At 43.9% G+C, this 25,414-nt stretch overlaps 1 protein-coding gene across 1 annotated transcript; it reads left to right on the forward strand.

The window, feature by feature from the left end:
- The first annotated feature begins 3,887 nt into the window (after positions 1–3,887).
- On the forward strand, positions 3,888–23,843 carry ILDR1 (immunoglobulin like domain containing receptor 1). The gene is made up of 8 exons (XM_056109126.1): positions 3,888–3,918; positions 4,300–4,470; positions 6,054–6,203; positions 10,832–10,951; positions 11,230–11,376; positions 17,810–17,941; positions 18,165–18,982; positions 23,802–23,843. The coding sequence occupies exons 1-8, from the start codon at positions 3,888–3,890 to the stop codon at positions 23,841–23,843; spliced, it is 1,611 nt and encodes a 536-aa protein (XP_055965101.1).
- The last annotated feature ends 1,571 nt before the right edge of the window (positions 23,844–25,414 follow it).

A 25,414-nucleotide genomic window follows, 5' to 3' on the forward strand; every position in this document is an offset into this window, starting at 1 on the left:
GGGAACATGGAGGGCCTCAAACCGATCGTTCATGATCTTGACAAAGAAGTCTGACCATCTGGTAGGTGGGCAGCCACGCGGTCTCTTGACATCCCGTGGAATCCAATCAGTAACAGCTCTAGTCCAACGGTCGTCTTTAAATCTCATTACGTGACCAGCCCATCTGATTTTCGACACCTTGGCAAATGAGACAGCGTCCCTGATCCTTGATCGTCGACGGATGTCAGAACTCCGGATTCGTTCTCTCATTTGAGTGAAACGTGATATTCCAAGCATAGCTCTTTCTATTCTTCTTTGGGAGACCTGAATGGCGTTCTCATCTTGTTTGCGTAGGGCCCAGGTCTCTGAGGCATATGTTAATGCAGGAAGAACAGTGGAATCAAAGAGATGTGCCCGGAGCCGGAGGTTCTTCATCCTCTTAGCTATTTCTTCGACGTTCTTGAAGGCGTTCCAAGCCGCTCTCTTCCTCCTGCGCAGCTCGGGTGCCAGGTCATTTGTCATGTTGACCTCTCGACCTAGGTAGACATAGCTGTTGCATTCGGAGATGGTCGTTCCATTGAGAGCGAATGGGGCGTCAGGAACAAGGCTGTTTCTCATAAACATTGTCTTCGTAAGATTCAGCTGTAGTCCTACCTTTCCACACTCACGGTCAAAGTCGGCCAGCATTTCCCTCATAGAAAAGAATTTCAGAACTGAATCCTCAGAAAACCCAGGTATGCAGGACTTGTGAATGAAAACTCCAGATTCAACAAAACTGGGAATGGGTGACCTCCCCCTGGTCTCCCTGTTTCCAGCAACTTGGCAGTCATGCCCATAAGCCCCTTATGGTTGGCACCAGATAATCTCATCAATGGCCATGATCCAGAGATGCATTATAAATCTCTCAGAAGAGAGCATAAAACGACTCGCCGTAGCCATGCTGTTCGATCCTGCACCAGGATGTTTCATTCAGGGCAACCCAGAGGGGAGCGGGTGAGTTCCCTTTTTCTTCCTAAAGAACCAGCCCTGGTAGCCAAAAACCTCCAGAACACAACCGCTGCTATGCTCACGCCTGCTCTCCACTCCCACAGTGAACCTATTCCTGAACCACGAAGCCACAAATGCGGCCGCATGATAGCTCATATCTCACACCACTCATACTTCAAGAGTAGGTACCATATTTGATTGGGTTTAAAGTAGAAGACAACCAATCTTAGGGGGGGATATATTTTTTACAAATATTTACATATATATGTGTGTACAGACACACACACACATACATATATATATCACTGTCACTGTCACTGCCCTCCTGTTGTTCATCAATTTGCTCGAGCAGGCGCAGTAACGTCTCCATTGTGACACTTGTTACTGTGTTTGGCATATCGAATATGTCATGGGTAGCCTGCCAGGCTTTGCTGTGTGGGCAAGATACTCTTGTTAGTTTGCCAGGCTCTCCAAAAGAGGTGGAGGAATAGAACCTGGGTTTGCCAGGTCGGCCGTGTGCAAGGCAAATGCTCTACCCACTGTGCTATGGTTCCAAGCCAAAAAAAATACACACACACACACACACACACACACACACACACACACATAAGGCTCAACCTTTAGCAACATGTTAGTGATTTCTTATAGGAGGTCATAATGGCCCCTCGGTGTAGTACAACAATCTTCACACAATTTCCTTTAAGGAAACTTTTTTGAATCATTTTCAGCAGTTTATTCATAACAAACAAATTATTTCAGTTCTGCTTTGGTTTGGGGTTTGGGGTTTGGGATGGCAACATCCAAAATATGGTGGTGGGAAGGTGAAATGGTGGTGGGATTGGTGTTTGACTATTAAATGTAATCAAGTATTGCGAACTACTTTATAAAAATAAAATTAAATTAAAAAAGGAAAGAATTTCAGGAGGAGACAAATAGCAAAATAAAACAAGTTTATTTGTGGAGGTGGGACTAAAGGAAAGGAAGCAGAGAGGTGGATTTGCATACGTGCTCAAGAGATTAATTCAACGTGGAAAGAGCCAGTGTAGGGGGGTCATTTCTCTCAAGTGGAGAAATGCACCCTAAAATGTGGAAGTAGACAAGAAAGGAGATGCAGGTAACATGTGTGTGCCTCTTCCTCTGCAAAGTTAGTTTAGACGTAGATTTCCTAAATTGCATGCTCCCCCCACCCCCATTTATTGTTCGGTGGTTGCTGAGAGGAAGAGCTTGGAGCAGTTGATGGTCTTCCTTGGATTTTTCTCACATGGCCTTTGTACCAACTGTAAGTCCCTGGGGCATCCAGCCTCCTTCCAATCAGGAAGCCACAGTACACATGAACTGGAATACTGAATCTCAGTGATTTTCTGGGCTCCTGAGAAAGGTCTTTTGTGTGAAAGGCCTTCATCCCTTTGTGCTGAGTTAGGTTCCAGACAATGTTTTACCTAGCATACAATATCAGAACCCCACTATCGTCCTGCCTGCCACAAACCCCATGTTGATTTGATCTGACTCCAAAATCCAGGTTTTTAAATCTAGTCTATACCAGTGGTTTTGAAAGCATGGTTCCCATCAGCCTCTTCTGGAATTGTGTTAGAAATCTAAGTTCTGTGTCTCATAACTTATACGTTGTGAACATAACTTTGAGACCCATCTACAGTTGTCCCTCAAAGATTTGGACATAACTTTTTAATTGTGCTCATTTATTCTCAGGAATGAGAAACTAGACATTTGAATTGTGGAGCTTCTCAAGAATTTCCAAATGGAGACTGTAGAGAAACAAAAGTCTACCACCCAAAAACTCTGTTTTGGGCAAAAGGCTAATTTCATAAGAGGAGTCCTAAGGCAGAAAGAGATTACCTTTGAGATATTCACATGTAAATGCCTCCCTTAGAAGACTATAGGAGGTTTTATTCCTACACCCCCAAGTGTGGCCAAATTCCCTCTCTTCCCCTGCCAAAAGATGGTGTCTAAGACCACATGGGTGAGTTACTGTGTATTGTTAATGTGTGTGTGTGTATACATATATATGTATAAAATCAGTATTTTTTTCTTCTCATAAAAAACAGTTCTTGGTCCTTAAACTAAATCCTTATCTTACTGAACTTGCTGACAGTGTTGTGGACTATCACAAATCTTCCTGATAAATCAAGCTCAGTTTTGCATAATTTTGGTCTCAGTCAGGCTTCTAATGAACTCTTCTACAACACCTATAATTCCATATTTACAGTGAAGCCTTCTAAACCCTGCTGTGTGTGTTGTGTGGAGCCCTGACTGTGCCAGATTCACAGCTGACATTTCTTTGTTATCTGGCTCCTCCTCAAAGCAGACCTGGACCTTCAAGTCTGTCTGTGGTTTTGGAAGATAAGAAAAAAGGCTTTAAAAAAAAGAAAAAAATAGTCTTCATTTCTTCAAGTCTTGTATTTGTCTCTGTCAGGTTATTTTTGTTTGATTTTCCCTGTGTTTATATTAATCAGCTGTATTCGCCAGTTCTACCAATTCATGCATATATTCTTGGTCATTCATTCCCTCATTTATTCAACAAATATATCCTGGTTTCTTGGTGACAGGCATGGTTTGCTGTGCTTATGTTTGAACAGTGAATTATAAATAAAGAAAATGGGCCTTCTCAGGGACGAGGATAGACAGATGTCCCCAAGGAGTATTAAAATCATGCCCTGGCGGGTAGGAACTTTGGGCAGAGAGAGGGAGGTCGATCTCCTTGACTATCAGGAAAAACTTTTGCAATTGCAGAATTAAACAGTGACTAGATAAGTGAAGAGAATGGTGGCAATGATAAGGAAGGGTGCTCAGCAGAGAGGTTCACATGTAGGACTATCTGGTTAATATAGTAGGTCTGGCATGAGAAGGACCAAAGAAACTTCTGTGTGGCCAAAGCTCTACGTGTGAGGTGGACGGGAAGGGAGATGAGGTACCAGAGGAAGAGGAAGACTGAAGGTAAAACTTATGAACCCCACAGACCTGATTACAAAGACTGGACTTTGTCCTTAGGGAAGTGGGAAAGCACTTTTAGAGGAAGACTTTCTTTTTTACACATTCATAAATGTTGATTATTGTATTCAAGATCACATTAAGGCACCTTGGGCTCCTTGGTGGTGGTTCTTGCCCTTTTCCTCCTGATCTTCCCCTGGGGATCCATGCAGTCTCTGTCCCACACTCTACCAGGTCCCACCCAGTGAGAGTGGGTGCGAGCAGTCAACCAGACCAGTAGACAGGGTGGTTCGATCATTTGCATTGCTTTCGTTGCCCCAGGAACAGAAGTAGCTCCACTTTAGAGACCTGCCTGCCTTCAGCATTGTCTTCTGCTCTTTGCTGCAGGGTGCCTGTCCTTGCTGGTGACAGTCCAGCACACTGAGCGCTATGTCACCCTATTTGCTTCTGTCATCCTCAAATGTGACTATACCACCTCAGCCCAGCTCCAGGATGTGGTGGTGACATGGCGCTTCAAGTCCTTCTGCAAAGACCCCATCTTTGACTACTACTCTGCATGTAAGTGCCTCCCCCTCTGGTGTTCCTTGGGGCCCCCTGGGATGTATGTCCAGGAGGATGCTAGAATTATTTAGGATCACAAATCCTAATTTTGTGAAGAAGTCACAAATATCAGTTAATATCACCTTTCCACCCTTAATCCCTACCCTACCCCCCATTTCATAAATAGGCATAACCAAGGTCAGTGAAGTACCTTATTCAATGCTCCATACTACTTCAAAATGCATCCCCCAGCTTGTTCTAAAAGAATTTAAGTCTACACAGCCACCAAGTTAAAGATAGATACAGTTCTGCCTCCCGGCCCATTCCTAGTTGCCCTCCAGCGCACTGAGGTGGGCTGCCTCCTGGATCCACACTCTTTAGGCTACAGACAAGAGGCCCACACTTCCAAACACCTGGAGTGACACCTGCTGTGAGTCTTCCACCTGCCCTTCCCTTCTCCAGCCAGCCTTCCTAGATGGTCCTCTCTGCTGCTGAAACATTGTCTTAGATTGGTGGTGAGCCCATTCCTCGGGGCAGCCCACTATTCTTGAGCAGTTGTGCATGTGTCCAGTGGCCCCCTATGCTCACCCACAGGTTAGCCTCGGTAACATCTGCCCTTTTATGTCAGTTCTGCTACCTGGAACCAAAGCACTTTCCTAGTAGCCCACTCTGCTTCTTATAAGGAACCCAGTTTCTTATCCTTGATTTCTTTTCCATTTTTGAGCCATACTAAAAATATAGCTCAAAAACCAAAAGCCATACTCCAAAACCAGGAATAAACCCTGAGCACTTACTCCTGGCTCTGTACTCAGAGATCACTCCTGGCAGATTCCATAGGTGGTTCCAGGGATTTAACCAAGGTCAACACTATAGAAGACAAGCGCCCAACTACTTTACTATCACTCTGTCCCCACCCACCCCTGACAGTTAATCTTGTAGTAAGCTTGAAAACAGAAGCCCATACCCTAATGGTAAGAAGGAATTGCCATTGCTGAGATGAAGAAATGGAAGAGAGACTTTAATTATACCTCCTTTAGAGGTAGATACATTGAGACTAATGTCTCACAATACCAACCCCAAGACCTATTGGAGCCACCAGCTAACGTTGACATTTATTGTTCCCTACAGACTGTTCTTTAAATGGAAACTTTGTTTCTTGGCCTTACTGCTACTGAAAGGGAAGATGCCTAGAAGGCAGTTGGTGGAAGGCCGCTGACTTTTGCAAGCCTCCAATTTAATAGTCCTCAAGTATATTATTGTAAGAGCAGGTGGATGAACCCTCGGGGGTCAAAATATGGCAAGACAAAATATGGCAAGTTGGGATGGAAGATGGGGTTGTAGGCAGAATTTGGAAACAGTTTGGGGGGTCTGGAGACTTGCTGCTCCACTGCGTTTTGTTGGCATTTTCTAGGAGCTCATTAGAAACAAAGAACCTCAGTTCCCCACTTCAGATCTGCATAATTAGTATCCTCAAGTTCAACAAGATTTCGAGGAGAGCAGAGGCCCAGAGAAGCCTGAGCTTCTCTGCTCCAGGGACCAGTAAGAGCACCTTCTCCAAGAGAATTCCATGGTGTGTAACTTAGTGTGTTCTCTTTCCTCAGCATACCAGGCAGCTCTCTCCCTGGGCCAGGATCCATCCAATGATTGCAATGACAACCAGCGAGAGGTGCGAATTGTGGCCCAGAGGCGGGGGCAGAATGAGCCTGTGCTGGGGGTGGATTACCGGCAGCGCAAGATCACCATCCAGAACCGTGAGTGTGGGGGCGCTGGCAGGGAACTGGGGTGGTGAAGGCCAACCCTCGCAGGCTGAGTCATTGTGGGGGTTTCCCCTTCTCACTGCTGCTTGCTGCTCTCCTTAGCCACTGTCAGTGTTTGAGGAAAGTGTGGATACAGAGAATGAGCTGCTGCATCTTGAAGACGCTTCCCTGGCTCTGGTTTCTGCATCCGAGGGGCCATCCTCTAGCTTTGGCTGTAAGATCTACCTGAGATTCAGTGATTCAGGACTAATGTGTGTCTCAGGTTTCTGAAACGCTTCTGTGAATTTCTCTCAGTGCCTGCTTAAACCCCATACCCCTTAGATCCCTCGAGGCACTCCTGTTGCCCATATCTAAGGAAATATGGACTTCCAAGTACATGAACACTTTAAAACTATCACTCTCTACAAAGCAGAAAGAAGTTTGGACTTAAACTCGAAGATCTGATGGGTGTCCCTTTGCTTTCACTTACTAGTTCAGGGACAATAACGGGTCAGTTATTTTCTCTGACCTCTAAGGAGATGAGCCTAACGGTATGTCTTGCCCCACACTGCAGTATTTGGTGTGCTGCCTGGGAGCTATGTCTACAGCTTATCTATTCTTTGTGCCTGAACAGGGATTAGTAGTTTGGTCCCTTGCTCTGGAGTCAATTCTCAATCTACATCTACAGAGTGTGTGGATTTGGGGAAGTCCCTTTAATTTTTTTCAGCCTCAATTACCATAAAATGAAACTTGTTATGATATCTATCTCCTAGAGAGTTGAAAGCATTGAATGAGATTTTATGTGTAAAGTGCTTAGCACACAGTAAGTGGGCAGTGAAATTTAGTTGTGACCATTCAGCACACTTCTGGATAGAGCTAATGCCCCACATTCCTAACTTATAATGCAGGATTGTTGTGATAGGTTATTGGCACAGAACACAATCTGTTTGAATGAGCTTTATGTGTTGTGTCAAACAAACATTTGCTGGTTAAAAGAAAAAAATGGGGGGGGGGCTGAACCGATAGCACAGTGGGTAGGGCATTTGCCTTGCACGTGGCCAACCCAGGTTCAATTCCCAGCATCCCATATGGTCCCCCAAGCACCCCCAGGAGTAATTCCTGAGTGCGTGAACCAGGAGTAGCCCTTATGCGTTTCTGGGTATGACCCAAAAAGAAAAAAAAATTGGGCAAACTATACCCAGAATACCACACAGAGTCCCCACAGCATCTGTGTGAGGAAGTCAGCATGAACCCTATAATTATTTTAAGTAGATATTTTTTATTCTTTAAAGGTAAAGGTAAAAGGTAAAGGCCCTCCCGTTGATCGTCGATTTGCTCGAGCGGGTCCAGTAACGTCTCCATTGGAGACTTTGTTGTTACTGTGTTTGGCATATCGAATACTCTCGTTAGCTTGCCGGGCTCTCCGAGAGGGGCGGAGGAATCGAACTCGGGTCGGCCATGTTGGCCGCTTGTAAGGCAAACGCCCTACCCACTGTGCTATCGCTCCAGCCTTATTCTTTAAATTTTATTTTATTTATTTTAATAAATCACCATGAGATACAGTTACAGACTTACAAACTTTCGTGATTACATTGCAGTCATACAATTATCGAGCACCCATCCCTCCACCAGTGCCATTCTCCACCACTAATGTTCCCAGTATCCCTCCCACCACACCCACCTCATACCACCCCCCTTTCGCTCCCCCCTCCACTCAGTCCCTACCTCTGTAGCAGGTACTTCTTTCCCTTTTACTCTCTCTTTCTCTCTCTCTCTCTCTCACCTTTTGGGTGTTATGGTTTGCAATACAGGTACGAAGTGGCCATCATGGCTGGTCCATAGTCTACTTTCAGCACACATCTCCCATGCCAAGCAATTCCTCGAAGTATCATTTACTTAGTGGTCCTTTCTCTATCCCAGCTGCCATTTCCCCCAGTATGTGAGGCCCGCTTCTGCTTCATGGAGCCATCCTCCTGGCCCTTATCTAAGTAGATAATTTTTTAAAAAGCCAACTTAACAATTTTTCCTATTCAATAATGACACAGCTGTAATACTTAGGCCTGGTTCTTTTGCATTCATTCCTAAGTCAACCCCTGACATTTCAGTCTTTAGTAATATCTGTCCTTTTCTTATCATCTCAAGATGCATTCTCAAAAATTGATTCCACAGAATTATTCAGATCTAACCCCACATCTTAATGGCTCTAATTAGAAAGTCTTTACATTTTGTGAAAAATTAGTCCCCACAGATGATAGTTCTTGCCTTTGATTTTTCCCTAATTTTGTGTAGTGTCATCCATCACTTTCGTTCCTGTCCACCTTGGATCAAATGGTGTCTCTTTCTTACTTTCATAAGAAAGTAACATATGTGACTGGGGAGATACCATGAACGACTGGTAAAGGTAAAGGTAAAGGCCCTCCCGTTGATCATCAATTTGCTCGAGCGGGCCCAGTAACATCTCCATTGGAGACTTTGTTGTTACTGTGTCTGGCATATCGAATACTCTCGGTAGCTTGCCGGGCTCTCCGAGAGGGGCGGAGGAATCGAACTCAGGTCGGCCATGTTGGCTGCTTGTAAGGCGAATGCCCTACTGCCGTGCTATCGCTCCAGCCCTACGAACGACTGGAGCACATGTCTTATACATGGAAGGTCTAAATTTGATCTCCAGTATCATATGGTCCTCCCAGTACTGCCAGACCAAATATTGCCACACAACCAAGCCAAAGATTGCCAGGAGTGACCTTTAGTTCCCCAGAATGACTTGGAATAGCCCCCCCGCCCCTCTCAAACACACACACACACACACACACACACACACACACACACACACACAAAGGTTTTCCTAAAGTTTCTCTTTCTACCTCCAGGTTTGTCGTGACTTATGGAGCCCTTGTTCTCTAACAGTTCTATACCTGTGTTTATATTATTTGAGATGACTCTTCATAAATTAATCATTAATCATTTAAAACCGAAATCTAAGTATACTCCTTACTATGACATTTCTGAATTAATCTTTATGTCTCTAATAAGACTTAAGGACAGATTAACAATAAACAACCAATATTGAGGGGAAGTTTTCTCCCAAAGTACTTTCACCGTTCTTCCTATTTTGGGGTAGCACTTGTTTCTGGGAAATGCTGTGGGTTTGGAAAATCGTCAGTAGGAAAAATGTGATAGGGATTGACGTAGAAAGAGAAGGAAACAGAAGTTGAAATTAGCTCTAGTATAGCATGACTTCTTATTTTCGTTTCATTTCCTCAATAAGTATCTCTCCACAAATATCATAATATTTGCAAATGTGACTACAAATTAAACGACTCTCTAGTGTGAGGGTGTGTGTGAAGCTAAAGATGTCCTCTGAACTTGCTACATGTAAGATAGCAGGGACATGGAGACTGCCCTAAGGACAACAGCTGGACTTTAATTCTCTCAGGACAGAGATGATTATTTTCTTCTTTGGATCTTCCATGTCTGAAATGGATCTGAGCTCACCAAAGGGCTCTTAAATCAACATTCATTACATATACTAAAATTTTAAAATGTACCATTCCTCTGTCTCTCAGTCTTCATGGGGTAGCACAGCATTTGGTCTCAGGAGAACTGAAATTGTTTTCTTGAGTAATTTTTTCCATTAAAATACTAGAATTTCATCCTTACTCATTCAAACTCATCTCATAACTCATCACTTTAAAATACAGAAATAACTGATTATTTTAGGCTTGTGAAGGATCCAGACTATGTAGTGTGCCATCCAGTTTGGACCAGGAGAGTACAATTTAATTATGAGAGGATCAGCTTTGAGGATTAAGATAAGTTTGAAATTACCCATGCTAAGCATTATCTCTGTGTTCTGAGAACAGTTCCTTTTCCTCCTGAATTACTTATTTCCATATCTAAAATGTAGCTAATAGTCATATGATTGCAACTAATAGTCAAAATATTAGTGACTTAAACAATAAAGAAGTTTAATTTTTTTTTCTGATATGTTAATTTGGAGGTAGAAAGCGAACAAGCAATGTGGATCGCCTGTTTCCCTGGGTCCTCACTGAGTACAGCTCACTGGTTAAAGGTCTTCTTCTTTCTACGGCTCAAGAAGGCAGCCAGATATTTGTTTTCAAATAGCAGAGTAGGAGAAAAGGACAAATGTTTTGAGGAGAAGAAAGAGATCAAAGCTTTTTTAAAGAGAATCCTGTGAGCCATACTTCTGCTTACCTCCTACATGCCAGAAATGAGTCCCATGTCCATGTCCATCTTTAGGGAAAGATGGAAATTACTGACTTTATTCTGGGGGGACAACATACCTAGCTCCAAACTCTATGACTAGAGGAAGAAGAAAGTTAAACACTGGGAGACAACTGGTAATCTCTGTCCAATTTTCTGATAGAGTTGAAGTAGGCATTAAGTGAGGAGATGGAGCAAAATCCTTATCTGCAGGGGATCAGTGAATGGTCACTTCTGCCATTATTTTGCCATTTGGAGAAAGGAAGATCTAAAGAAAGAAATGGAAGCCTTTGTATAAACTACACGAGACCTTCTTAGGATGTAGAAGACTAAGTTATGGGATCTTAGAGCTGCTATAGATCAAGAACTATGGCAACCTTCCCTTCTAAAGTACTGGTACTTTCCCCTTTTTTTCCTACCAGGAGCAGATCTTGTGATCAATGAAGTGATGTGGTGGGATCATGGAGTGTATTATTGCACCATTGAGGCTCCAGGGGACACATCAGGGGACCCAGACAAAGAGGTGAAACTCATCGTCCTGCGTAAGTGTTGCCGGAACATTTCATTTGACTGCCCCAGCTCTACAGCACTTTTCCATATGTGAGGGAAGAAATAAAGCCAGAAGTGAGCAAGTCCAGTTTTTTGTTGTTAGATTTCCAAATTCTACAGTTTCTTACCAGACTAATTTTCTTTTCCCAGTATATTTGACTAATCTTAATTTATAAATCAAGAGCTCGGTTTGTTAGGCCACTAGAAGGATGAAGGTGTAAACATTTCCTTACAGATTTAGTTCAGTCCCCACTGGGTTTCCTTCCTGCAGACTGGCTGACGGTGATCTTCATCATTCTGGGAGGCCTCCTGCTGCTACTGCTGATTGGAGTGTGCTGGTGCCAGTGCTGTCCTCAGTACTGCTGCTGTTACCTCCGATGCCCCTGCTGCCCCACGCGCTGCTGCTGCCCTGAGGAAGGTGAGGGAGATGGAAAGGCCTGGGATTGGAGCCCAGTTCCCAAGCAGATCAGCTGCCGGTGCCCAGTCAGATCCTTGGGTTCTATTCAGTTTTCCTCCATGCCCTTCTCTCTTAAAGGTTCCAAAGGTCCTTGGTCTAAACCTAGAAAAATAATCCTTTAATAGGAGTGAACTATTGAACCAAACAGAAGAACTTGTAATCGTTCACATCCTCTCTGCCCAAGCAGACGAGTCTACTACTGATAACATCTTTTTCCCAGCCCCAATGGGTCTGTGCTTCAGCATTCGCTCCTAGCTCAGACCTTGTTTGAACATGAAGTGGCTAACGTAAGTAGTTTCAATGACAGTGAGAGACAGGTCATCCTTATAAAGGACTTGAAGAAGACAAAAGAGGAGAGAGGTATCCTTTCAGAGTGGTGGTTTATCCAAACGTAAGATCACCTCAAGGCCCTACTGAAATTTACGTTTTGGCTCCACACCCAGGGTTTCTCATTTAATGAGACTGGAGTAAGCCTGAAACTTTATATTCTCACTTTCCAGTTGATGCCAGCTGCTTGGTCTGGCTAGCCTACTTTAAGATGCTCTATTTTATGTAAAGGAAAAAATAATATAAGACTTTTCTCTAATGTAATCTGTCTTTGTGAATTTTTTCTAATTTTATTTTATTTTATTATTTTTAAAAAAATTTTTAGTAGTGAAAAACCCTGAGGTACAGTTGTAGACTTACAAGTTTTTGTGCTTGGGTTTCAGTTATACAATGATTGAGAACCCATCCCTCCCCTAGTGCCCATTCTCCCAAATAAAGGGTGTAATCTGTCTTTGGACTGAAATTTGACCTTTAAATTATGACATACCAAAAAAAAATCCCACTATGTAATTAATGGCAAAGGGAAAAGAATAAAAAATATTCTATAAACATATTCACTTGAGAAATAGATGGAGTGAAATCGTTTGCTTTAAGTGGAAAAAGATTCATTTTGTTTTTTCTTAATATATAGCATTTTCTTTTTCTGCTGACAGAAGTAAATTATTACATTGTAAGATATTTGAAATATTTAGAAATGATGACTATTCTGAGCATTCAGAGATAACTACTTTGGTCATTTTTGTCTATTTGAAAGAATATTCCTTTTTTTAGAAAAAGGAACAAAAAGGAATTGCCTCTCAAGATAGGAACAAAATCTAGCCTACTATATGTCAATGGTCTGAATCTGGTTTCAGGCCTGTGTTCTGAAGTGCCTGTCTTATGGGAAAAGAGAACTAACTTTTATTGGTTGTCTTCTGATTGGGGGCCCTCTACATGTATTTTTCTCTTGAATACTTACCACCCTAATAGGAAGGTATCATCACTATGAAATAAATGAGAATAATAATTATCAGAGTCACTGTCACTGGTGCAGTAATATGTAGAGTGAGATGAGAATAACCTTCCCAACAGCCTTCTCAGAATCCGGAGGTCAGTGGGATACTCAAAACATGACTGAGATCAAAATCAACCAATGGTAAAGTTATCTTCTCTCAAGTAAGCTGACAAGCAAGTGCTGGAGGAAAGTAGCTCCTCCAAGAGTGGTCAAAGCATAGAAGAGCTAGTAAAACTCAGGTATGTTGTCACAAATGACTCCTGGGCTTCATCAGATGAGGACACTTTCAGAGCGAATCATTAAGGCAAACTTTTCAGAGAAATCATGTTTGTAGGCGGAGAATCAAGACTAGGATAAAGTGAGGAAATTGAGGTTATCCCTGAGGAGTGATAGAATCAGGATTATTGTGGAAAGCAAGGCAAGGACACCTGACTTCTGAAGAGAGGGCTGCAGTAATTATGTCAAATATTATTATAGTACAGGAGAAGGGGGCAGCAGATACAAGCTCACCCCAACCTGCCTGGATTCCAGTAAATCAAAAATGTAAATTCAGGGTCAGAGATCGTACAGGGCTTAAGGGGCTTGTCTTACATGCCTCTGACCCTGGAAAGATGCCCAGCACTGTTTAGACCCCCAGCACTGGGAGTATCCCCTGATTACTGCTGAGTGTTACCTAAATACAGCCCCCTTCTCCCCTCAAAAGAATAAGAGAATTTTTTCTAAATCTAGTTGCAGCAGGAGCTACAGGAATGATATCAGTAATTCTTTTCCTTCTCCCACCCTCATCAGTCCCTACTTTCTAGTGAGATTTAACAGAGGACCACAAAGGGGGAAAATGAAAATGACGTCAAATTTTAGTAGCTCTTGATAGTTCACTGCATGCTAATAAACAACCCACAGTAGAAGTTAAGATGAAACATACTCATGTCGAACATTTTTCAATGAGACCTGGAAAAATAACTTTTCTCTCTAGATTATTTAGGAGCCTCACAGAACTCTGCTCTCACTCATCCTTTCTGGGTCACAGATTACACTGAAAATCTAAAAATGTATTATTTGCACCAGAACATCTCCATCTTCCTCAGGCCCTACAGAAGTGAGAACCAGAAAACTTTCCACAAATGCACACAGCTTGTTCACAGTAAGCCTTGGGCTCAATTGCTTGATCCACCTTGTCCAAGGCAGCATCCCTTTTTTCAGAAAAAAAATGATCTCTCATCAGCTGAAAGTGCTCGGTGGAGTAGCCAGGACTAGTGGTAAATGCCTCTTAGAGGAAGTGAGGCTACCAGCAGTCTAGGAAAGGTGTGGCAGGAGGAGGGCTACATGAGGTCAGTTGTACCTTCAGGTCTGACAGCGTGGGGCCAGCAAGCAGCTGCTGTTGGTTCCCTAAAGCTGCAATTATAAGAGTTCAGGGAGCGTGGGAGTCAAGGAAGTTCCTGAGAGTGTCACTGAAATCACTGACCAGACCAGGCAAAGGGGGTTGCAGCCTCTGTAAGAAAAAGTGAAAGGACTGTATGCCTCTGAGTCATAGAAGGGGAGTGAGTTCTGTGAAAAAGGAGAGGAAGGGAAAGGAAGGAAAAGCAGTTGAAGCACTTCTGGGGTATCACATGCAGATGAGTAGAGCCTCAGGGCTCTGATGACGATGATGATGGCTGCTGAGGAGAGCAGCCCAGCTCTGGAGAAAGGTAAGGTATTATCTATCATTTCTGTCCTGAAGAGAACATCTTTTTTTTTTCTTTTTGGGTTACACCCAGCAATGCTCAGAGGTTGCTCCCCGCTCTGCACTCAGGAATTACTCCTGGCAGCACTCGGCGGACCATATGGGATGCTGGGAATTGAACCTGGTTCGGCTGCGTGCAAGGCAAATGCCCTCCCCACTGTACTATTGCTCCAGCCTCAAGAGAACATCTTAAAGCAGTGAATTTCAACCATCAGATATGAGAAGGGGATTGGTTTACAGAAATTTCCTGCTGGTCTGTGAAAAAAATACATGTGCTCTTGAATCATATAGTGATAATATCATAAATATATAATATTATAAATATATATTATATATTATATATATTATACATATATATAAATATTTTTATTCTAAATAACATTTTCTGTGTGCCTCAGTGGTCTATGAAATATTTCTTTTAGTTCACTGGTCCACAGATATGAAAAAGTTGAAAACTACTGTCTTAAACAGTGTACTCACATTTTCCTAAGAAATGAAAATGAATGCCTTTCATGGTTTAGACTCAACATAGAACTTTGCCTCCTTTATGGCCTAAGGTAAAAGTGACTCCTAAAATATATGTATATATATATATTTATTAAAGCATTATAACCATGAGAGCCACTTACCTATTGCATATTTGCAGAAGACTGGGTTCAGTCTCAGGAACCTCACACAAAATCATGCAGTTAGTAAGTACAGAATTGAAAGTGAAATCTAAGGGACCCTCATAGCCTATATTTCAGAAAACCTGTCCCTAGGACTGTATTTCAAAACATGTTGCTGAGATTCCTCAATGACCAGCTCCAAGCTGAAAATCAGGGAACTTGATGATAAGCGCAGGTTTTCTTGTCTTGCGTTAACTGAAAGAGAATTTCTGTAGTTAGGCTCTATGTTTAAATTTTGTTTTGTTTTACTTGGGGGTGGAAACCTGGGGGTGCCAAAGGCTGCTCCTGGCTCTGTGCTCAGTTGCTCCCAGTGGTGCTCAGAGGGCCAAGCAGTGCCAAGGATCAAACCTGAGACCCCCACATGCAAAGCATACCTGCAGCCCTTTGAACTCCTCTCCAGAATTCTATTTTTAGCTATTTTATTAACGGTGTCCAAAGTCAACTTTACTCCATGAAGCTTCAAAGGTAACTAATATGGAATCTTGAACTTTTATTTCTGTTCCATGTTTCTTATTTGATGCCTGACTGATTCACCCACTGGGTCAATCAAAACTCCTTGATAAACTGGGCATACCATAAGATTATCTGCAGGACAGGGGAGCAGTGGAGAAGCTCTGAGACCATGTTTGCCGCTTCCATCTCTCCAGTTCCAGTGTATAGAGAAGGAAAGACTCTAAGGAAAAGGTTGTAAGAGCTAAAGGGAGAGCAAGTGAGTTCGCTCTGGGAATGTGTGAAAATTTTGATAAGAAAGCTTATGGATGAGCACAAAGGGTCTCCAACAATTTATCTATCTGTCTGTCTGTCTGTCTGTCTGTCTATTATTCTATTGTGTGTCAGGGGGACGTATTCCATTAATTTAAACAATCATTTGGGGAATAAGAAATGATCCAAGCGTTCTATTTTACTTTTACAAAACTGGGAAAGTAGGAGAAAGAAAAAGACAACAAAGGGTGTACCACATCAAGAAAACCAGGATTTGATGAGGAATTGAGGTTTGGGTGTTTGAGGTTTGAAGTCACACAAAAAAGAGTGAGAGACAGATGGGGTTGTTAGAAATGGAATCTAGTGGCCCTCCATCTTGTAAGCAAAATGGGTTTTGCAAGGTGTGTTGCTGCATGAAGAGAAAAGTAAAATACCTCAGGGAATGAATTTTGTTTGCTTCCTCCCAGAAAGCTACCAGAGAACTTGTAGTTTGCAAAAAGAGAAGAGGCTCGGGGCCCTACCCTGCTTCTGTCAATCAGGAGCTGGGAAGGTACCTCTCCCCTGCAACAGCTTCCTCTTCTGACTCCCACATTCAAAAATTTCTCTAATAATTCATTTGCTAATGTCAAGTGGCATTTTAAGCTAGACATTTCATGTGCTGATGGTGGCATTATTGGGCAGCTGGAGTAGGGAACAGGGGGCAATACCTGTCAAGAAAAAGGAGACAAAATTTTTCACTCTGTGGATTTCTCTTGGGAGCATCTGGTATAGTGAATGTTGGCATGTAGGTGTGACCACTGGGTGGGCTGCTGTAAGTTTGCATCTAACTTCCTCCAGGCTGGGCTGTGACTTACCATCAGGGTTGGAGCTCTGAGCATTTCTGGGGATGCTGCTGCAATCATTTTCTCTTGAGCAGGAAGTGTGTTTCACTGCAGCCACATGGGAAGCCACCATGAGGACCTTCTACCTGCTGGCTACAGCACATCCTCCACCTTGTGTAGCTGGGTCTAGAGTACCTGCTGTCTCTCTGCTGCTGCTGTGGCAGGTGGAAGTCTCTGGCACAGCTGCTGCTTCAGCAATGGCCACTAGACATGGGACACCAGGAGGAAGTGAGAGGTGTGAGGTTGGATGCCTGGGGCCAGCACTTCCTGAACAGAAACACAGTCTATTTCCTATGTGCACTGTACAGATGGGGGCCTGGAGTCATGAGGGGCATATGTCTCAATAACCTCCAAATAGCAGTTCAGAGATGAAAACACCTAAGTGCTTCTGTGTCTCCTTGACAGCTACGGGGAGTGGTGTGCTTTATACCAGCCACACCTGGGGAACTGAAGTGGTGTTTCTCTAGATTGTGCTGTTCTCCACATTTTTGGTAAATAAAATGGTATTTCCCATCTCCTGTTTCTGCTTTCCCTATATTTTTTTCAGAGATTCCTACTACTAAGAAGAAAAAAAATGGTTCAGCAATGAGAAAAGTAGAAAGGGTCTGCTGAGATCCCACTGTTTTTCTCCTTCCTGAAGCTCACAGACCAGCTAGAAATGTTCTTTGCACCCTCCTTCCTTTACCTGTTACCCTGTTCATTGGCATCAATATCGAAGTCCTTCTCTTTAGCTTTTTCCTCTCTGAGCAGGCAGCCTGGGCTTGTCTGGCTAGTCTACACTCTCTATTTCCTCTCAGTTCTTTTGTCTGTGGCCCAAGATTTCATTGCCAGTACATTTTGGAGCACATTGTGGATGGGTAGGAGCATTACAAGTTTTTGAGAAAAAGATTATACTCTCCCGGGGCACAGGCATTCCAACATTATTTCAGGAGTTTATCCCCAGCTACTTGCTAAAGGAACGGTTTGTTCCTGACTCCTTTGGCTCTTATTCCTAAGCCAGGGCTGCGAGGAGAGAAGCTGGCTTCTGGGTGAGCTAGGAGAGAAGTGACGGAGTGATGGGCCTTGCCCTGGGGGGTCAGCATTCTTCCCTCTTCCCCCACAGCCCTGGCCCGCCACCGCTACATGAAGCAGGCTCAGGCCCTAGGCCCTCAGATGATGGAAAAACCCCTGTATTGGGGGACGAACAGGAGCTCCCAGTTTTCATCTTACCCAATGAACCCACTGCTGCAGCGAGGTAAACCTTGCTAGGTGTTGGGGTGGGAGAGGGCACAGGTGAGCGGCTGGAGCACGGGGTACCTGTGGGGAAGGGGGCTTCAGGAGCAGTCTGGTGGGTATCTTTAGGAGTGAAACGGGGACGGGGCGAAGTAAGAGAAATCACGTGGCATTTGGGTGCCCCAATTCTAAGGAGAATGTTCGGGGCCAACTGGCTGCATACTCTTATTCTTGTTTCCGTTCAGATTTGTCCCTGAGATCCAGCCTCCCGCAGGTGCCGATGACCCAGACGACTGCTGTCCCTCCCGTTCCCAACGGCGTGTTGGAGTACCTGGAGAAAGAGCTACGGAGCCTCAACCCAGCCCAGCCTCTTGCTCCTGACCCCCAGCTCAGAGCTGTCCGTCCTAGCAGCATGCTGTCCTCCCTGGACTCGGAGGTCGTGGCGCGGAGGATCGTCCGCCTTCCCCCGCTGGCCCGAGGCCCGCCTTCCTCGCTGAGGACCAGCAGCTCTGCCCACCAGCACTGGCCCTCGGCAGGCCCCGCCCGGCCCCGGGATTCCAGGCTGGAGCGGAGGCAGCACCGCTACGCCGACTCCCACCTGGAGCTGCAGGATCGGGAGCCTCCGCGCTGGGTGAAGGAGCAAAGGGCGCCGAGCCAGCAGCGGAGTGGAGGGCACCCCAACTTCGGGCCGCGCGGCTCACCCACATCCCGGTCAGACTTGGACAGCCTCAGCGACGTCCCTTCCTCCAGCGAGCTCCCTCTGCGGCCCCGACCCCCCTGGGCCAGGAGCCGCTATGCGGAGAGGCCCCGCCGACCCAGTCCCCGCGGCAGCACCCAGAGGTGCCCGAGGCGCAGGCACCGGAGCTGCTCCCCACCCCTGCCCTCGGGCCTCAGCTCCTGGAGCTCGGAAGACGGGGAGAGGCTGCCCAGGAGCTGGAGAGCCCATCCTCGGCATCGCTCTCACTCCCCAAGTTGGCCCGAAGAGAAGCCGCCCAGCTACCGCTCTCTGGATGTCGTCTCAGGCAAGGATGGCAGGAAAAAAGGGAATGTGGAGAGGCGCTCGGTGAGCCTGGGGCATCCAGCTGAGGGTCGGGGGTCGGGAGAAAGTTCCCTCCAGCCGGGTGGGCTATCTCGCAGGCCGCCGCCGAGGGCGCAACTCTTGCGTTTGCACAGTTTGCACCATAGGCTTGGTAAGCTGCCTCTTAGGGCACCAGAAAGGACTTGGGAAGTGCAGGGTGCTAGGCGGGACAGAACAAATGCAGAGGGCAGGGGAGGGGGCTTCACACTTGGTGCTTTCCAAGGACCATCTCCTCCTTCTCCTCTGTCTCAGTCTCCCCCTCCTTGCTGACCTGTGAGGCAAGGACGCCCTCCCCCAACCCCAGAGGAGGAAACAGTCTCAGAATAACTAGGCACCTTGTGGGTGCTGGAACATCGGCCTTCCTGATTAAGGTTCTACTTCCTGTCACCGCCACTTGCTTTGATTTAGCAACCATATTTTCATACCCCGAATTAGACCCTGCAGCCTGACAGCAGAGGACGTCTGCACCCCACTTCTTATGCTGCACATGAGCGTGCAAGGGTGAGCCCTTAGAGACCCCTCTGTGATGGATCAGTAAACCGATTTCTCTTTTCTGTTTTTGGGCTACACCTGGCTGTGCTCAGGCTCAGGGCTTACTCCTGGCTCTGCATTCAGAGTCCCCTGAACCCCATCCATAATGGTACCGGGGATCTAATCAGAGGAGTTGACCGTGTGCTAGGAAAGTGCCTTACTTTCAGTACTGTTAAATGATTTAATAAAACTTAAATCTGGGCTGCAGAGAGCACCCAGAAGCCCTGAAACTCATGCCTTACGTGTTAAATTTGATCCCTGATAGCGGTCTCCAGACACTGTGAGACACATAGCCCCATAGCCCCTGAAAACCTTCTATATGGCTCTGATTTTCCCCCAAAGCATCACTGGGATAACCTGGTGGGCCCCAGCTGAGCCAGACTCAAGTAGTATTGTAGTGCCAGATCTGAGCACTGAACTCTCAGGCCTGTTCCACCAGGCAGAGTATCACCAGCCTCTGAGCACCACTGACAACTGTCCCCAACCCCTCAGACACTGTTACAGAAACATGATATGGGTCAAAGCTTCTGGTAACTGTGAATAGGTGAAGTGGCAGTGAATGCCAATCTTAACCTAGAGAGGGCACAAAGAGGTATGTGGGCCTTTTTGATCTCTGAATATAGACTTTGTAAAAGATGTATTTTAACGATCATAATTAACATACTAAAGTGACAGTATTCCTTTAACCATCATTTTGCAGTTATGCTGACACCACTCAAAACTATTCATGAACTACATTCAGAATTGACTTCAAGCCGCACACAAATATTTGTTGCTGTGATTTGATTTCAAAGTAATTGGAATTATTTTCTGTTTTCATTTCAGTTGAGATAAAGGGGTATCTTGTAGGCTCTGAGGAGCTTTTTAGTGCAGAAGGATGACATAGGGACGAGAATGTGAGTCTTTTACACACTTTGAAGTCTACAACTCGCATTTAGAATTCAGGTTCTGCTGTGATTTGTTAAGAAGCCAATCCCCTACATAACGTGCATGAAAGAACAGGTACTTACGAAGGCCACAGTGCTGAACTTTCCGATAACAACCTCAGTGAAAGCAGTTTAAAAAGGAAAGCAACCGATGAGGGAATTGGTGAAATCACTGTGGGTAGCTAGGTAGCTACACCACATTCTCGCAAATGTTCCTCCCTTGAAAAGAGCAAAGATCAGGAACAGTAAGAATTAGGAATATTCTTACTGAGTGATACCAAGCTTTGGACGTTTTATTTATTTATTTATTTTTTATTTTACTTGAATCACTGTGAGATAGACCTTTTCTAAGCTGTTCATGATGAAATTTCAATCAGTGTTCCAACACCCATCCCTCCACCAGTGTCCATTTCCCAGCACCAGTGCCCCCACATTCCCTCCCATCACGGCTCACCCCCCAGCCTGACTCTCTGGCAAGGGATTTTCTTCTCTCTCTGTCTCTGTCTCTCTGTCTCTGTCTTGCTCTCTCTGCCTCTTTCTCTCTCTTTCTCTTTCTCTCTTTTTGGGCATTGTGGTTTGCAATATTGATACTGAAAAGTTGTCAAGAATATTTCTTTACCTACTTTTAACACTCAGGTCTTGTCCAGTATGATCATGCCCAGCTATTATTGTCTTACTGGTCCATGTTACCTACCCTCCACCCCACACACACTTGTAGTTGATTCCAATCACTTACCAGTACTGCTTTGGACAATTTAAACAGCATTTCGTTTGATCTAAGTATCACCTGTGAGTTTAACACCATTATCTTCATTTTATAGACCTTAAAACTCTTCTCTCCATATTAGCAGTAGAAAAGTTACATCACCAAAACACAAAATTAGTCAGAACTAGGACAAATGCTGTAACTTTATTCACCTAGTGACTAAACTGTCTTTCACCTTCATTTTAATTTATAGAAAAATGTAAGTTGAAAGCCATTATTTGTCCCCAAACTCAAATCCTATTATCTTCTAAGTAAAATCTTATCTTTCCTTTATTTTACATCTCTTTAAGTTATATTTGTGGTTTCTTCTAAGTAAGAAGAGATTAAAAGTAAACTCTTTCTTTCACTTAATCTTTGAAAACAGCCCTATTCCCATGAGGCAAGCAAAAGTAGCATGCTACAAGCCACTCAGCCAGGGCAGAGCATCTGGCTCTCAAATCTGTGCCCTTATCAATAAAGGGAAATCATAAAAGGTAATGACATTTGCTGGTGAATTCCGCTCTTTCTCATATGTTGAAAGTATCACAGCTTCCAGCTTCCTTTATCATTAAAATATGTACACAAATAATTCTAGCACAAGCATACCAATTTTTTTCTTCTCTTTCTTTATTTTTCTTTTTTTTTTTCTTTTTGGATCACATCCAGCAAAGCTCAGGCGTTACTCCTGGCTCCGCATTCAGGAATTTCTCCTGGCTTTCCTGGGAAGACCTTATGGATGCCGGGATCGACTTGGGGTCAGCCATGTGCAAGGCAAACACTCACCCCACTGTACTATCACTGTGGTACCTGTACCAAATTTCTATTGCAAGGTTGCTTGTAAGATCCAAGAATTTTGCTGAAGTATAAAAGCCTTTATTGTTTTGGATCTCTTGTCTCTGAGCTTATCTCTGAAAGAGTTATTATCATATTTGGAGAAACTGGAGGCCTAGGACCAAACCTTGATTTGGATGATTGGTTGAGGGCACAGTCTTTTTATTTGTAACCTGAACTTTAAAGCCTTTCTTTGGGCCAGTCTTTTCACCTCAGAAGTTGTTTCCTGCACACCTTCTTTGGAGCTTGCAGCTTCATAAGTCATAACACACTTGAGCCACTAGATGGTGACTTTTGGTTATGTATAACTTCAAGTTTCTCAAGGTAATTAAGATGTTACTCAAGGTAATTAAGATGTATTACTATTAAGTCAAACTTTCAACTGTTAGTTTTGTAACAACAAATATTTAAACTATTGTATTAACTAATCAGAATAATATGAATCAAAAAAAATTTTGACTCACATAAAATATCTCACTAGCAATGTTGAATGAGTGGGTGTCAAAACCAAGAATTTCTGTGGCAACCTGAAACAGATGAAGACCCATTCTCTGAGTGCTGCTCACAGAAAAAGAAAATCAAAGGAATCTTCCATTTAACTCCAGAACCGAAACTCTAGCCGAAATCTTCTCCTTTAAGATCTGGGGATTTTAAGATCTGGATAGTTTCATTCCACCATGTGTTGCAACTTCAGAAATATAAACAAGTCACATTGAACTTAGACTCCAGTGTTTTACATTGAGTGGGTTCTATTCCTATTAATTGTGTTCTCTTTTCAGTCTTGACCTAAAAAAGGACTTTTTAGGTTTGTTCCAAACTTGGCCTTGTTGAATACTGTATCACTATCACTGTCATCCTGTTGTTCATCAATTTTCTAAATCACCCCTTTGTAGTCCTTTGTCCTAGCACTGAGCTTTTAGAAAGTGCCACATTCGAGGCCCTTTCAGGGTCAGGGGAGTGAGACCCATCCTTGTTACTGGGTTTTGACATATTGAATATGCCACAGGGAGTTTGCCAGACTCTGCCATGTGGGCGGGCAGGATACTCTTGGTAGCCTGCCGGGTTCTTCCAGAGTAAGAACTAGATACTAAGAAGTCCTGTGGCCACAAATGCAGCCACATGCTTCCGGAAGCTGGTGAGAGAAATGTGAGAAATGGTGAGAGAAACATGAGAAATGTAAGCTAGAGTCATTGTCCAATAGCCAGAAGATCAAGTGGAAAAACATCTCAAGAAAAGTTGAGTTTGGTCGGGCAAATATTGAAAAAAAGAATTCCAGGGAAGCATGAAGGGACAAAGGAGATCTTTTTAGAAAGGACTACAAAGGGGTGGTTTAGGAGAATATGCTTGTTCAGGACCAACCTTTAATGACAGAATGATAAAGAGATGAATTGATGAATCAAGCCAATACCCTCTTTTTATAGTCTAAAGGAGACTTGAAAATATTAAAAATCAGCAAGAGGCATCATGAATATTTTTTTAAATGTTGAAAACTTAAAGGGAGGCACAGAAGGGTAGAAGAGAAGCCTAAGCCCAACCTAAGCAGTAAACCCTGAACAATGCCAAAAAATTAAAATTAAATCATGCCACCCTAGAACTCTGTTTCCTTAAAAAACAGAATAAAGAATAAATCAATAATATTTTTCACTTTGGATTTTCTATTCAAGCAGCCCCCAATCATCTTGAATTTACGATAGAATCAAGCACCCTTAGGTACTATATGAATGGTAAATAGATCTAAACTGATAGGATTGTGTGTGTGTTCTGTTCCCAGGAGAGAGACAGCTCCCATAGTGGAAGAAGCGTGGTTATTTAGTCACCAGGCACAGCACAACTTCTGTGACTGCTACTGTGACTGCTACTAGCCTCCCAGGTGTCATCACCATCACCAAGAGTTCCAGCTGACTTGGAAGGGAATTTCCAGTTTACAGTTTCAGATCTGTAACTAACAGTTTTGCTTTGATTCTCAGAATAAAATAAAAAATAGTAAATACAAGAGTAAAAAAAGTAATAACGTTTTTCATCCTTGGTTCATATTCTCTGCTTATTTAGGTAATCTTTGATTTGTTTTATTTTGTAACATGGTTACGGTACCTCTGGAACATCTTAGAAACCTGAGTCTTCAACTAGGTTACACCACTCAAAACACTAGTCATCTCTTGTGTAATCTCCTATGCTGGGTGTGCTGTGAGTGACCACACGTTAACGGGTGTTCTTAGGCTCTCCAGGGGGCTCTCTCACTGCCCGCATTTGGTGCTCTCAAAATGCCTCCCCACCTGGGATGGCCGTTGCCATGGGTGGACAAAGGAGGAACGAAGGCCAAACTGGTTAGTGATCAGTTGCCACTTATTCCCTCGTCTCTCCCAAACTCTCTCCATAACTCTCACAACTCTCTCCCCAACTTGCCCCCAACTCTATCCAACTCTTTCCCAGCTCTCTCCAACCCTCTCTCTAACTTGCTACACAACTGTTCTCTCCAACTCTCCCCCAGCTCTCACTGCAGCAATTCTGTTTCTCACTCTCCCCTGCAGTCCTCCTTAATCGCCTCTTCTCTCACCATGCCTCCCAAACCACGCCTCTCCCCAGAAGGTCAATCAACATGTTTATCGAGCCTTCCTGACCACCTGCAGCCCACAAGGGTAAAACAACACTTATGACACGTTTCTCCTTTCCTTAATTAACTTAGTTAACATTTTAATTCTATGTCCTAATATTTGCCATTCTGTATGGACACAGTGATAGGCACATTTAGGCTTGGGGACATTTCGCCACAGACTCAGACTACAGTGCTCAGGCCGGATTAACCATTCCTAACCATAGCTTAAACCTAATCTAGTTATTACTTTTTGGATAATGATAGAATTTGTCCATGACCATGCTCTTAACTTATAGTTAAGCATTATAGTACTTTGGCCAGGCCCATTTTGATGCCAGGGTAGGTCACCGCTTGCTCTGGGTCCATCCAGTCCCTCGTTGGGGACCTCCTTTTGGGGATCTAGGAAGTAAGGACAACTAAGGCTTTAGTCGAGAGAGCAGATGTCCAGGAGGTAATATTATCTGGAGTCAATTAACTCCCCCGTTACAGGCTTGTCTTTTTTAACTATCTTCCCGTGTTCATACAAAAAGTAATTGCTTGGAAGTAACTCACCATGGAAATGACATTAAGGAGAAGAGAAAAACAATATCTACAAGTCAGAAGGGTCTGATCAGGAGACAAAGGTAATTGACAAGTTGGGGGAGCAATCAACAAACCCAAGCTCCCTGTGGCCAGGGAGGAAGGGCAAACCAATGTTATCCTACAATCTCTCAAAGTGAGAGCTCAGGGATATTTAAATGAAATCTAAGAAGTTTAATAAAGAGGAAATCTATGAACTATTACAGTGTTAC

This window comes from Sorex fumeus, unplaced genomic scaffold (assembly GCF_029834395.1).
Source record: "Sorex fumeus unplaced genomic scaffold, SorFum_2.1 ptg000265l, whole genome shotgun sequence".
NCBI lineage: Eukaryota > Metazoa > Chordata > Mammalia > Eulipotyphla > Soricidae > Sorex > Sorex fumeus.